The 14,302-nt window shown below is 45.9% G+C and overlaps 1 protein-coding gene across 1 annotated transcript in view; it reads right to left on the bottom strand.

Annotated features, from left to right (window-relative positions):
- Positions 1 to 14,302, bottom strand: part of rgsl1 (regulator of G protein signaling like 1) — a 93,074-nt gene that overhangs the window by 63,363 nt on the left and 15,409 nt on the right. The window contains exons 4-5 of the mRNA XM_080196779.1: positions 7,399 to 7,528; positions 574 to 711 (exon numbers count right to left, since the gene is read on the bottom strand). Of these exons, the coding sequence (XP_080052905.1) occupies positions 574 to 711; positions 7,399 to 7,528 (268 nt within the window). The remainder of the gene's footprint in view (positions 1 to 573; positions 712 to 7,398; positions 7,529 to 14,302) is intronic.

Genomic DNA, 14,302 nt, shown 5'->3' with positions numbered 1-14,302 from the left:
CCTCCACCACTTCAACGGGCAGAGAATTCCAGAGATTCACCACCCTTTGAGTGAAGAAGTTCCTCCTCAACTCCGTTCTAAACTGCTCCCCCCTTATCTTGAGGCTGTGCCCTCTAGTCCTGCTGTCCTTTCTGAGCGGGAAGAACCTCTCAACCTCTACCCTATCCATCCCCTTCATCATCTTATACGTCTCAATAAGATCCCCCCTCATCCTTCTAAACTCCAACGAGTACAAGCCCAGTCTATTCAGCCTCTCCTCATAGTTCAACCCCCTCAACTCCGGAAAAGCATCAGGAAAGTATTGTTCCCTCCCACACCCCCGAATTTTAAATCAAAAGAAATCACAATGCCTAGACATATTCCTTTTTCACGCTGAAGATAGATCCCTGTGAATGGATACATGAAACTTCCCACAAGTATAAGTCAGCCACATTGCAAACCAGAATGATAATCTTAAATTGGTCATTAGCATAATTGATCTCCAGTTTGAAACTGGGAGAAGGTAACTTTATCTCCGGCTATTTCAGAACAGTAAAACATGCAATTAGGAACTCTCTACTCTCTGATATTCACCCATGGATAGGCTCTTTGTGTCCACCTCAGTCTTGGTGATATCCATTCCATTGCTTGCATTCCCAGAGCTAGAACTATCTTCAGAGAACTGAAATAACGAATTGTACTCTGATGACTCACTCCTGGAACTCTGGGATACTGCAAAATAGAAGTAGCATTAATTTTATCCTGGGGTATTAAAGGGCAAATGACAAGGTATAGACTTTGCTATTGTTAAGAACCTGGTTAATGTTAAATGCAAAACTATCCAAAGACCCAGATGGGTAACTTGCAACATTGGTTCTCAGTGATGTATATTTCCATTTTGGCATAATATGAGGAAAGATACGTAAACTAGGGAGGAACATCCACTCTTATTGTAAACAATTAATAAAGAATATTTATCAACAAAAACACAAAAAAGACAACAATACACCACAGCAACACACTTAACTACAATAATGGCTAAACACACATTGTATCTCATGAACTTAATTCTTGTTCCCAACTACCTACATTTCCTGATCTCTGGGAAATGGCCCCTTTTCCCAAACAATATTATATATTATATATATTATGACTGAAATCCAGCATATAGTTACCGTCCATGAGTTCTCTTCCTGTCTAGAAAAACCATGCTTCAGTTCAACGTAGATCTTTGAGTGTTTTTCAAACAGCAGCTTTTAGAACTAACCGGTTTTCAGGAGAATCTGCTTTCTGCTTGGTGTGGCTATGGTGATAGCTGTCTCTTTCCCCCCTGTATCCAATTGTCTTGTTATAGATATAGTTCCCCTCCTTCGATCTAGATAACCTCACGTGCCAGGCTTTTAACACAGACGTGCAAATCATTATTATTTGAACTCATCTCTTTCTCAATTCTAGCCCCTGTTTTTGCACACTATTGTTCTCCCCCTAGTCACTTAGGTAAACATTTGTTTACCTACTGTTGCAGTAATCGCAAAAGGGCGCATGGTGGCACAGTGGTTAACACTGCTACCTCACAGTGCCAGAAACCCGGGATTGATTCCAGGCTTCAGTCATTGTCTGGGCAGAGTCTGCATGTACTCCATTCCATTGAATGCTTTGGCTTCCTCTACTATCTGAAAGATGTGCTGGCTAGGTGCATTGACCAGGCTAAATTCTCGCTCAGTACACCTGAACAAGTGCGGAAGTGTGGTGAGTAGGGGATTTTCATAGTAACTTCATTGCAGTGTTAATGTAAGCCTACTTGTGAAAAAATAAATAAATACACTTTTAATTCTGGCCTGTGTGGAGTTTGCACATTCTCCCCGTGTCTGCGTGGTTTCCTCCAGGTGCTCCGGTTTCCTCTCATAGTCCAAAGATGTGAGGGTTAATTGGCCATGCTAAATTGCCCCTTAGTGTCAGGGGGTATTGGCAGGGTAAATACGTGGGGCTACGGGGATAGGGCCTGGGTGGGACTGTTGTCAGTGCAGGTTTGATGGGCCAAATGGCCTCCTTCCGCAGTGTAGGGGTTCTATACCAAAAACACCTCTTCAGGTGGCTACACTCATCACTTCCCCTTTTATCCAATTCTTTTTTTAATCCCTATTTTATTTTTAATCTTGATTTTATTCAATCCTTTTCTCCCAGTATCTCGACAAGATGGGCCTAAGACTCACCAGCAAACATGGACAACCCCTACTAACACGCTTCTTTAATATACAACATCCTATTTATAACCACGAATGTCACTTTCAGATTTCACACAACATTTCAGCATAATCGCTTCCTCCAGTAGGTGGACCTCACGTCTCTTATGAACAAAAGTGCACCTGTAAGTGGCCCAGTACATAGTCAAAGACAACCGAGGGGATCCGAATTGATTATATATATATGTATATATATTATAGTCCGCACACTATTACTGGCAACAAAAACAATCATTTTCAACAATATTGTGACTTTACCAGGGTAAAACATTGCATAGCACTGCAGGGGTCCCTTACCAGAGAAAGCCCAGGGTAACTGATAGAGATACTGGGACTGGCGAGGTAACTTCCAACGGGACAGGAAGAAAGAAGGCAAAAGGAGGAGGTGTTTAGGGAGGGAGGGGTTCCAGAGCTTAGGGTCTTTGACAGCTGAAGGCACACCCACCAATAGTGAAGAGATAAAAATATGGGTCGGCATAAGGTCAGAGCAAGAGGAGAGCTGCTATCTCGGAGGGTTGTGGGGCTGGAGGAGATGACAGAGATAGGGAAGGGCGTGGGCATGGAGGGATTTGAAAACAAGGATGAGAATTTTCCAATCTCCTGTATATGCACATGTTGGGTAAAAAGACCCCTGATGAGAAAAAAACATCATTGAAAGCTGAAATAGAGTCAATCGGGATCAAAATGTTAACTTTGTTTCTATCCTTCCAGGTGCTGCCAGACCTGCTGAGTTTTTCAGGCTTTCTCTGTTCCAGTTTTGGATTCCAACATCTGCCATATTTTGTTAGTTTATGTTATATGATTAAAAGTTAGTTTGTTCCAGAGGACATTAATAAATTAGCAGAATATAATTATTGCAATGGGATCTGTTTTCTCCCCAAGTTTCCTCAACGCAGTGTAAGATGAAGATCAATTTGAAGCTAACTAATGTGATGATGCTGTGCCTTTAAGAAATGTATTTATATCACGTTTCCTGTGAGGGCTATGTTTAAAATTCAGCTCTGGTTAACCCGGGGCCGGAACCATTCTGCAAACACGGCAGCTCTCTGCTGAGAGTGCAGGAGAATAATTGGTTTCAGAGAACGAGATGTTTGTTTTAATTAATGCATTTTTGTTCATTTAGGTATTTTTCAGAGAAGGGTTTGATTAGGTTTATTGACGAGAGAGACATGTGCTAATGGGAGGAGCTAAGTTTACAGGGAAGACCAAATTCTGCCTGATTCTGAAAGAAGTAACAGTTGTCTTTGTCTATCTCTCTGGATGTTGATATTGAGTGTCAGAACACAAGTGTCTCTCTGTAGAGGTATTTAAAGGATCTATAGGCCTGTGAACAAGTAAAATATGTAACCCTGTGTTGTTTGCCAACTGATTCTGAAGAGGAGCTTAAGTCGTTCAGAGGAATATTGCTTAAATTGGAACTAATAGAGATAGGTTAGCAGTTAAATACATAAATCTTGTCATGTTTAAATGTTTTAATTGATAAAAGTTATGCTAATTCATTCATTATATTTAAACTGTTAAATAAAGTTTCTTTTGATAAAAGCTTCCTAATGTGCGAATGGAATCATACCTGGAATGAAACATCATATTCTCTCACTAGTGCCAAAGTAGAAAAATTGTTGGGGGTCTCGTCGGGCTTCATAACATATCTTGGGGTTTCTGCTCCAGTGCCCCAACACTAAACACAATCAAAATGCATCTCTAACTCTGTTACAGGATACACAGGCCGGGACTGAGAGGCCAGATTGGAAACATGGAAGGATTATCGACCCAAAGAGCAGAGATGAGGTCTTCCCGATGCTGACTTACTGGAAATGTTTAGGCCTGGGAACTAACTCTGGCTCTGATCCTAAACTGTCGAAAGACATCACTGAAGTAGGCCCAAAACTCAGAAGGTCATGGGTCCAAGGCCCAGCTCCAGAGGCTTGGCCACAAATTCCAGCCTGACACACAAGTGCCGCTGAGGGAACATTGCACTGCCTGAGGTGTCATTTCTCAACCTAGTTATTAAACACAGGATACCTCTTGGAGAATATTTCAAGATCGCATGAGGAGTTTTGAAAAGAGTCACCAGGAGGGTTCTCCCTGACATTGCAAGTGCTGACCAAGGTGAAAACATCTGGAAATACTCTGCAGCTAAGGCAGCCAGGTGGCTGACAATCCCAGATTTACTGGGATTGTCCAGTAATTTGGTCTTTTGTCCCAGGTCTGGCCTTCTTGGGACATGTTTGTCTGAGATTGCTGGTGTGATTAAAGGCTTTTTTCACCTTCCACATGTGTTGGGTGTGGAAGGTTTGCAGCTTTTGTTAGTGACCAGTGGGGTGGGGAGTGGTCGTGGAGGGGGCTGGGGGGAGGGGTAGGGTTAAAGATAGTGCGGGGGAGGCCAGGGATGTGTGGATCCAGCAAGAACAATTGGGACAAGACGTCTGTCTATGGGTCATGCCTTCAACACCACCCCCCCCTTCCCCTCCCCACTCTGAAGGCCTTGCCAACACCTCTACGGACCTGGAACATTGACTCTGCTTCTCAATCCATTGATACACCTGATCCATGAGCATATCCAACATGTTCATTTGTTATTTGAGTCCCCACAATATCTTGGTCAATACTTAACCTTTAAACCAAAATATCACAACCAAGGTTGTGCCTTTGTTTAAAAAGGGCTGCAGGGAAAAGCTTGGGAACTACAGGCCAGTGAGCCTCACATCTGTGATGGGTAAATTGTTGGAAGGTATTTTGAGAGACAGGATCTGCAGGCACTTAGAGACACAAGGACCGATTAGGGAAAGTCAGCATGGCTTTGTGAGTGGGAAGTCATGGCTCACAAATGGAATTGAGTTTTTTGAAGGGGTAACCAAGAAGGTAGATGAGGGCAGTGAGGTTGATGTTGTCTACATGGACTTTAGCAAGGCCTTTGACAAGGTATCACATGGTAGGTTGTTGTATAAAGTTAAATCTCACAGGATGCAGGGTGAGGTATCTAAATGGATACAAGAGGGTGGTTGTAAAGAGTTTTTTTCAAACTGGGGGCCTGTGACCAGCGGTGTGCCTCAGGGATCAGTATTGGGCCCACTGTTATTTGTCATTTATATTAATGATTTGAATGAGAATATAGGAGGCATGGTTAGTAAGTTTGCAGATGATACTCAGATTGGTGGCATAGTGGACAGTGAAGAAAGTTATCTCCAATTACAACAGGATCTTTATCAATTGGGCCAGTGGGCTGACGAATGGCAGATGGAGTTTAATTTAGATAAATGCGAGGTGATGTATTTTGGTAGATTGAACCAGGGCAGGACTTACTCAATTAATGGTAGGGCATTGGGGAGAGTTACAGAACAAAGAGATCTAGGGGTACATGTTTATAGCTCCTTGAAAGTGGAATCACAGGTAGATAGAATGGTGAAGAAAGCATTCAGCATGCTTGGTTTCATCGGTCAGAACATTGGAAACAGGAGTTGGAATGTCTTGTTGAAGTTGTACAAGACATTGGTGAGGCCACACTTGGAATACTAAGTGCAATTCTGGTCACTCTATTATAGAAAGAATATTATTAAACTAGAAAGAATGCAGGAAAGATTTATTAGGATGCTACCAGGACTTGATGGATTGAGTCATAAGGAGAGGATGGATGGACTGGGACTTTTTCCTCTGAAGCAGAGGAGGCTGAGGGGTGATCTTTTAGAGGTCTATAAAATAATGAGGGGCACAGATCAGCTAGATAGTCAATATCTTTTCCCAAAGGTAGGGGATTCTAAAACTAGAGGGCATAGGATTAAGGTGAAAGGGGAGAGATACAAAAGTGTCCAAAGGGGCAATTTTTTCACACAGAGGGTGGTGAGTGTCTGGAACAAGCTGTCAGAGGTAGTAGTAGAGGCAGGTATAATTTTGTCTTTTGAAAACCATTTAGATAGATACATGGGTACGATGGGTATAGAGGGATATGGGCCAAATGCGGGCAATTGGAATCAGCTTAGGTGTTTAAAAAAAGAAAGGGTGGTATGGACAAGTTGGGCCAAAGGGCCTGTTTCCATGCTGTAAACCTCTATAACTCTATCAGATTCTTTTTTTAAAATATTTAATCTTTTGGGAGTTTTAACACCAGAGCAAGCCCTTCGAGAGATTTTCATTTGATAGTCACGAGAACTCGGGGGCAAAGGGAATTGAATATAAAAGTAGAGAGGTTATGCTTCAGTTGTACCGGGCATTGGCTTGAGACTGCATCTGGAGTACTGCGTATAGTATTGGTCTTTGTATTGAAGGAAAGATGTAAATGTGTTGGAAGCAGTTCAGGGAGGTTGAGCAGGCTAATACCAGAAATGGGCGGGTTGTCTTATGAGGAAAGGTTGTATTCACTGGAGTTCAGAAGAGTAAGAGTCGACGTGATTGAAACACTGAAGACCCTGAGGGATCTTGACAGGGTGAATGTGGAGAGGATGTTTCCTCTTGTGGGAAAATCTAAAGCTCAGGGTCACGTTTAAAAATAAGGGGTCATCCATTTCAGGCAGAAATGAGGGAACATTTTCTGTCTCTGAGGGTTGCGAGGCTTTGGAACTCTTCCTCAAAAGGCAGTGGAAGCAGAGGATTTGAATATTTTGAAGGTAAAGCAAGATGATTCTTAATTAACAAGAGGGTGAAAGGTCATTGGGGGTCAGCAGAAATATGGGATTGAAGTTGCAATCAGTTCAGCCATGATCATATTGAATGGCAGAACAGACCCGAGAGGCCGAGTGGCCTACTCCTGCTCCTAATTTTGTATGTTTGTATGAGCTGAAGCAGGGATGGTGATGAGCGAAGCCACCAAGATGAAAAGAGCCAGTATGCACGACAGGAGACAGAGAAGATACGGGGTCTAGGTCAAACAGGGTGACATCAAGGTTGTGAGCAGTCTGGTTCAACCCAAGAATGGCCAGGGAGAGGGACAGAGGGGCTTCTGTCAGCCCACTAAAAACAGGAAGAATTTCTGGTCATCCTGTCGGCAGACAGACGGGTAGCACAGAGGCAGCACAAGAGTCAGAGGAAGTGATGGAGAGCTGTCTGTCATCAACATAGGTGGCATGGCAGAGATGAGAGTGCAGCACTCCTGCAGCGCTGCCCCAATGTGACAGCCCTCGACTGCTGGAAATGTACAATTAGCAGAACCATTCTGACTGAAGCAGCTTTAGGCAGCACACACCTGTTGTCGAGGGCAAATCTTCATCGAGCAGCAATTCACAGAGGAGAAAGTGAAAATACAGATCTGTCTGGTAGAAATGGGGCAAACGATATTCTTCCAACCATTTCAGAAGCCCCCTCACACTCTTGTGCTGAAAAGAAACACATCACTGAATTAGTATTTCAACAGGAAAACATCCCCAAATATATTCCAGCTGCTGGTTATGTTTTCATGGTGCAGGAGACAGCAAACATTGGGAAAAGTATTCACAACAGTATTGAAGCCTGAATAAAAGAATTGCCTGTCCAGCTTCCAGGTAACGACTACTTTGACGAACAGGTTTCAAACAGAGAGGGGCTTCCAACAGGATGTGCATGTGTAAGATTGGGGATTACAGCCTGCACCGGCTGTCCCCATCACTAACAGCATGCGACTGGGCGAGTTACTCCAACCTCACCCTGATGAGATCACTTAAAAGGATTGTCTTGACCACTGAATCTGAATTTTCAACCCTTTCCAAGAAAGGGTCTAATCCCACAGGTCCTGCCCAATTCCAGTCCCACGGACCCTGCCCAGTCCCATGGGCCCTGCCTAATCCCAATCCCACAGGTCCTGCCCTGTCCCAGTCCCAGTCCCCCACGCCCCGCCCAGTCCCATAGGCCCTGCCCAGTCCCATGGGCCCTACCTAATCCCAGTCCCACTGCCCTGTCCAATCCCACAGGTCCTGCCCAATTCCAGTCCCACAGGCCCTGCCCAATTTCAGTTTCACAGGCCCTGCCCAGTCCCAGTCCCACAAGCCCTATCCAGTCCCATAGGCCCTGCCCAGTCCCATGGGCCCTGCCTAATCCCAGTCCCACTGCCCTGTCCAATCCCACAGGCCCTGCCCAATTCCAGTCCCATAGGCTCTGCCCAGTCCCACAGGCCCTGCCCAGTCCCACAGGCCTTGCCCAATTCCAATCCTGATGTGGAGATGCCGGCATTGGACTGGGTTAAGCACAGTAAGAAGTCTCACAACACCAGGTCAAAGTCCAACGGGTTTACAGATATGGTATGGTTACAACCAGGATCTTGGGTTCATGTCACACTATCTGTAACTCCAACAACTTGCCTGGCCTTGCAAAATCTCACTAACTGTCCTAGCTGGAGACAATACACATCTCTTTAACCTGTGCTTAACCCTCTCCCTACTCACATTGTCTGTACCTTTAAGACTTGATTACCTGTAAAGTCTCGCACTCCAACCATTATCTTGTAAATTGAGTCTCGGTCTATGTAAGCTCTGTTTGCAAACACAATTCTTCACTCACCTGATGAAGGACCGGTGCTCTGAAAGCTCGTGCTACCAAATAAACCTGTTGAACTTTAAGCTGGTGTTGTGAGATTACTTACCTACCTCAGTCCCAATGCCACAGGTCCTGCCCAGTCAAGCGTTGTGCATTGTGTTGATAATTTGATGGACATTTTTACCTTAGAGCAGCGCAGCGATGACACCAGCTTCTCATTTGGAAACAAATGTATTTGCAGTTTTTTAAAATTTCAAAATGGCTCAGCTTCGAGTAGCTTCTCTTGAGTCAAGAAACAACCCAGTTTAACCAACCAATCACAGTAAGCATAAAACAGTCAACAGATTCTGGTGTGTATGTGTGAGACAGGAAGAGAGAAGTGTGTGTGAGAGAGAGAGGTGTGTGTGTGTGTGTGTGTGAGAGAGGTGTGTGTGTGTGTGTGTGAGAGAGAGAGGTGTGTGTGTGTGAAAAAGGTGTGTGTGCGTGTGCGTGTGAGAGGGATCTGAGTGTGTGAGAGAGAGAGGGAGAGTGCTGCATCTATGTGTGTGAGTGAGAGGGAGGGGTGGGTGTGTGTGTGTGAGAGATCGAGGGAGGGGGCTGTGTGTGTAAGACAGAGAGACTCCACTGTTATTTATCAGTTATATTAATGATTTGGATGAGAATATAGGAGGCATGGTTAGTAAGTCTGCAGATGACACCAAGATTGGTGGCATAGTGGACAATAAAGTTTTCTCCCATTGCAATGGGATCTTGATCAATTGGGCCAGTAGGTTGATGAATGGCAGATGGAGTTTAATTTAGACAAATGCGAGATGATGCATTTTGGTAGACTGAACCAGGGCAGGACTTACTCAGTTAATGATAGGGCGTTGGGGAGAGCTATGGAACAAAGAGATCTAGGGGTACATGTTCATAGCTCCTTGAAAGTGGAGTCACAGGTGGTCAGAATGGTGAAGAAGGTATTCGGCATGCTTGGTTTCATTGGGCAGAACATTGAATACAGGAGTTGGGATGTCTTGTTGAAGTTGTACAAGACATTGGTAAGGCCACACTTGGAATACTGTGCGCAATTCTGGTCACCCTGTTATAGAAAGGATGTTATTAAACTAGAAAGAATGCAGGAAAGATTTACTAGGATGCTACCGGGACTTGATGGTTTGAGTTATAAGGAGAGGCTGGATAGAATGGGACTTTTTTTCTGGAGCGTAGGAGGCTGAGGGGTGACTTCATAGAGGTCTATAAAATAATGAAGGCCATAGATAAGGTAGATAGTCAATATCTTTTCCCAAAGGTAGGGGAGTCTAAAACTAGAGGGCATAGGTTTAAGATGAGGAGATAGAGATAGAGAGGCAATTTTTTCACACAGAGGGTGGTGACTGTCTGGAACAAGCTGCCAGAGGTAGTAATAGAGGTGGCTACCATTCTGTCTTTTAAAAAGCATTTAGATAGTTACATAGATAAGATGGGTATAGAGGGATATGGGCCAAATGCGGGCAATTAGGATTAGCTTAAGGGTTTATTAAAAAAGGCCAGCATGGACAAGTTGGGCCAAAGGGCCTGTTTCCATGCTGTAAACCTCTACGAGTCTATGAGAGAGAAAGAGGGGGAGGGTATATGTGTGAGACAGAGAGCGATGGGTGTGCGTGTGAGACAGAGAGAGAGAGGGGGGTGTGTGTGTGTGTGTGTGAGAGAGAGAGAGATGGGTATGTGTATGTGTGTGTGAAAGAGAGAGAAGGAGGGGAGTGTGTGTGTGGGGATCTGGGGGTGAGACAGAGAGAGAGAGAGAGACAGGGGTGTGAGAGAGAGAGACAGGGGTGTGAGAGAGAGAGAGAGCAAGAGAGAAGTGAGTGTGTGTGTGAGAGAGACAAAGAGGGAGCGGAGTGCATTTGTGTGTGAGAGAGAGAGAGAGTGAAGGGAGCGCGTGTGTGTGTGAGAAAGAGAGGGGTTGTGTGTTTGTGTGAGAGAGAGAGAGAGGGGGAGAGTATGGCCTAGATTTTCCAGCCATGTTGTGCCAAATGCATTAAAGCACAGCAATGCCAGAGAAGCACGGATGAGGGGCTCAGTGCATTCTGCTAAACCTTATTGGTATCTGCCCACCCACCACTCCCAGGTGTAATCTGGTTCCTCTCCAGTAAGGGCATTTAAATATGCAGAGTCTGTCCAAGGCCGGATCTTCCCAGCTCCTGGGAATTTCCGACCCTCAGGCGCAATAGGAACCGAGAATCACTACTGGTCTCAAATAATGTCCACACTGGGGAATGGGGAGAATTTGGAGGCCATCCCCACAATTTGATGAGGGGGTCCTCAATTTCACTTTGAGATTGGGGTGTCCTATAATAATGTAATGGACAGCATGTGTCATTACACTGCTGCCTCATAGCACCAGGGACCTGGGTTCAATTCCAGCCTTGGGTGACTGTGCGGAGTCTGCATGTTCTCCCCGTGTCTGCGTGGGTTTCCTCCGTGTGCTCCGGTTTCTTCCCACAGTCCAAAGATGTGTGGGTTAGGTGGATTGGCCATGCTAAATTGACCCGAGTGTCAGGTGGGCTAGCAGGGTAAATACACGGGGTTACAGGAATAGGGCCAAATGGCCTCCTTCTGCACACAGGGATTCTATGATGAATAGCACCCATCTCTGTGCAGCTGGACTCACCGGCGTGTTTACACTGAGCTCAGAACCAGTGGAAAACTCACCACTTGCCCCAAGTGCAGGAAAATTGCACTGGCGCGAATCACACCCGTTTTATCGCCTGAGGCGACATTTGGCGTGCAATCTTACAAAAAAAATTCTGGTTGTCAACTTTTCCAGCTGCTGCACTGGGCGAAAGACAATCTCGTATCGAAAGCCAATATTCACGGTCATGGTTTCGCAGGCACGATCGCAATCCAAAGAGGACGCAAAGCAGATTTCAATATGAATATCAAGATTCATGTGATATTAACCCTGAGACATTTCCCTCTCGCCAGCGAGAATCACTGCCAATCCAGATCAGCGGAGAATTGACGTGATGGCCTTGCCGGGAGGATTGGAAGCCATTGAAGCCCACGGGTGGTTTGGGGCAGGGCCTGGCACCGCCTGCTGGGCACCGCAGCAGTGCCAAGGGGACGGGGTTTGAGTGGAGGTGGAGCCTGAATAGGTGCGAGGCTATGATGGGGGTGGGCGGGGAAAGCGATGGAGGGAGTTCTCCACAGTGGAGAGGCAAGAGAAGTGACCTGCAAATGCAGGGAGGTGGGGCATGCCGAGTGGCTGATCGGTAATGGGTGCGTGCAGTGGGCTGACAGGCAATTGTGGGGGGGGGGGGACGTGTAATCAGAAGGGGGTCACAATGGGGGTGGGCTTATCAAGAGGGTCTTGATGCCTCAATGCTTGACACAATGCATTCCCATGAAGGAGAGGGGGTTTACTCTGCTGCTAATGATGAGGAGGAGGGTGATTTCTGTAAGGGGGTGGATGGGTGATAGGTTAACTCTCAGTGCACTGAGAGATTGGGGCATTTGTACGTTGGTGCCATGAGCAGCCTGCAGCTTAGGCTCTGAAACCCCCACCCCCAACATCCCCTCCCCCCAACCCCCCCCCCCCCCCCCACCCCACCCCGACCGATGTGAACCCACCGAGTGTGGGAAAATTGTGCAGGATAGTTCACTGCAGAAACTGGAGTAAAACACTCCAATTTTCAGACTTTTTAGACACTTGGGGTGTGACCTTACATCTCAGGGAGGGACCAGCACAGGCAAAGATTGGCAGGAGAGTGCAGGGGGCTGGGGGAGAGGGGAGGGACTGCCACAAGGATCGATCTGCGGGGGAGGGGATGGCATGCAATGTCCATGCAGCGGAGGCGGGGAGCGGTAGGAGGCGCCTGCACAATAGCACTCCAGGCGCTCTTCAGCCACTGAGCTCGGGGTACTTCCCCCACACCATCCCCTATCGGTGAGAATCACATCGGGGCTCATTTTTCACACTGAGTGCCGAACAATTGTCATTCGTAGCTCACCGAGAGAAAAAGCACTATTCTTTCCCGTTTCTCACTCATTCAGCACTTACATTTTTTTTCTGTAAAATCACGCCCTTGGATTTTTTGGAAGATCCCCACCTAAGCACTGAACAAATGAGATAACGGAAGTGTTTTGGACCTGTCTTTTGGACAAGTTTGTAAATGCAACTTGGGGTGGAATTTTCCCATTGTGCCTGCCACGGGAATCGTAACGGGCACAGGCAGACCATGCAAAGGTCCGTTGACCTCAGGCGGCAATTGTCGGCCTTGGAATGAGCACGGCTGGAAAAACCCGCCTTTGTCACTTTTTTTAGACAGATATGTGGTTCGCACCAGTAGGGGCACGGAGCAGAGACTAAGCTCACCAGCGAAGCCAGTTGCAGACTGCACGGAGCGCCACTGCACAGTGCCTGATCTCCCAGTGAACTGGGAGATCATATACTACCCGCCCTCACAGACATCATGCCCACAACTACATCCCCATGGTGACACAGGTCACCGGTATTGGAATTGGGACCCCCCAGTCAGCCCCCTGTTATGAACCCCTCTGTAGCCCACTTTACCACCTCACCAGGAAGTAAGTACAAGTGAATCCAGACGATAATATCCAGGACTTACTAATGACAGGTAAAGTATGGGTATGAGAACAAATGATGAAAAACCAGGCATGAACTTGATTTTTTGCCTCTTACGCACTCTTACCAGCCAGATTGCACCCTTACTCAATTTTTGTGAAAACTTTATTTGATGTTGCAGAGAGGGAGAATGTGTGAGTGTGTGTGTGGTGAGTGTGCATGTCTGAGAGTGTGTGTGGTGAGTATGTGTGTCTGAGAGTGTGTGTCTGTGGTGAGTACTCTTGTCTGAGAGTGTGTGCGTGTGGTGAGAATGCATGTCTGGGAGTGTGTATGTGCTGAGTATGCGTGTTTGAAGTACTGTGTGTGTGGTGAGTATGCATGTCTGAGTGTGTGTGCATGTGGTGAGAATGCATGTCTGAAACAGAGTGTGTGTGGTGAGTAAGCACAGCTGAGAGTGTGTGTGTGTGTGTGGTGAGAATGCACAGCTGAGACAGAGAGAGAGAAAGGTGTGTGTGAGAGGTGAGTGTGTGAGACACAAAGGTGAGTTTCTGTGTTTTTATGTATGTGTCTGTGAGAGAGATAGCAAAAAATAGGAGAAAGTGTGTGTGTTTCATTTAGTTGTGAGGTTGCGTGTATACGTGTATATCATTTCTGAGAATCCAGCTCTCTAGCAGCACTTGTAAAATTAAATGTATTTGCAAGCAAGGAAGTAGCATCCTTCCTCCCATCAAAAGTGAGAAAAAGGGAAGACTTAAGTATTTGTTGAATAAGAAAGCTTTTTAATTATAAATTTATGTGCATACGAAATAGAAAACTCTTTTAACAAGTTGTTCTTGTCTGTCTGTACCTATTGTGTGAAAACAACCACATCTTTTGTGGCACTTTCTTAGAGGTTCCAACTATCCTTTTGGGAGGTCAAAGGGATTCGCTGGCAGGAAAAGTTTGGGAAACCCCTACTTGAATCACTGAACACGCTTGCCCTGCTTGGAGCCCACAGCTCAGGCAGGCACCTGGGCTGTGGCATCAGGAATGTCCTTGAGGAATCCCTCTGATTGGGTACTGTAAGCTCAGCAAA

This window comes from Carcharhinus amblyrhynchos, chromosome 9, assembly GCF_965287045.1.
Source record: "Carcharhinus amblyrhynchos chromosome 9, sCarAmb.v2.hapA, whole genome shotgun sequence".
Classification (NCBI taxonomy): domain Eukaryota; kingdom Metazoa; phylum Chordata; class Chondrichthyes; order Carcharhiniformes; family Carcharhinidae; genus Carcharhinus; species Carcharhinus amblyrhynchos.
This window is presented reverse-complemented; position numbering and strand designations above follow the sequence as displayed.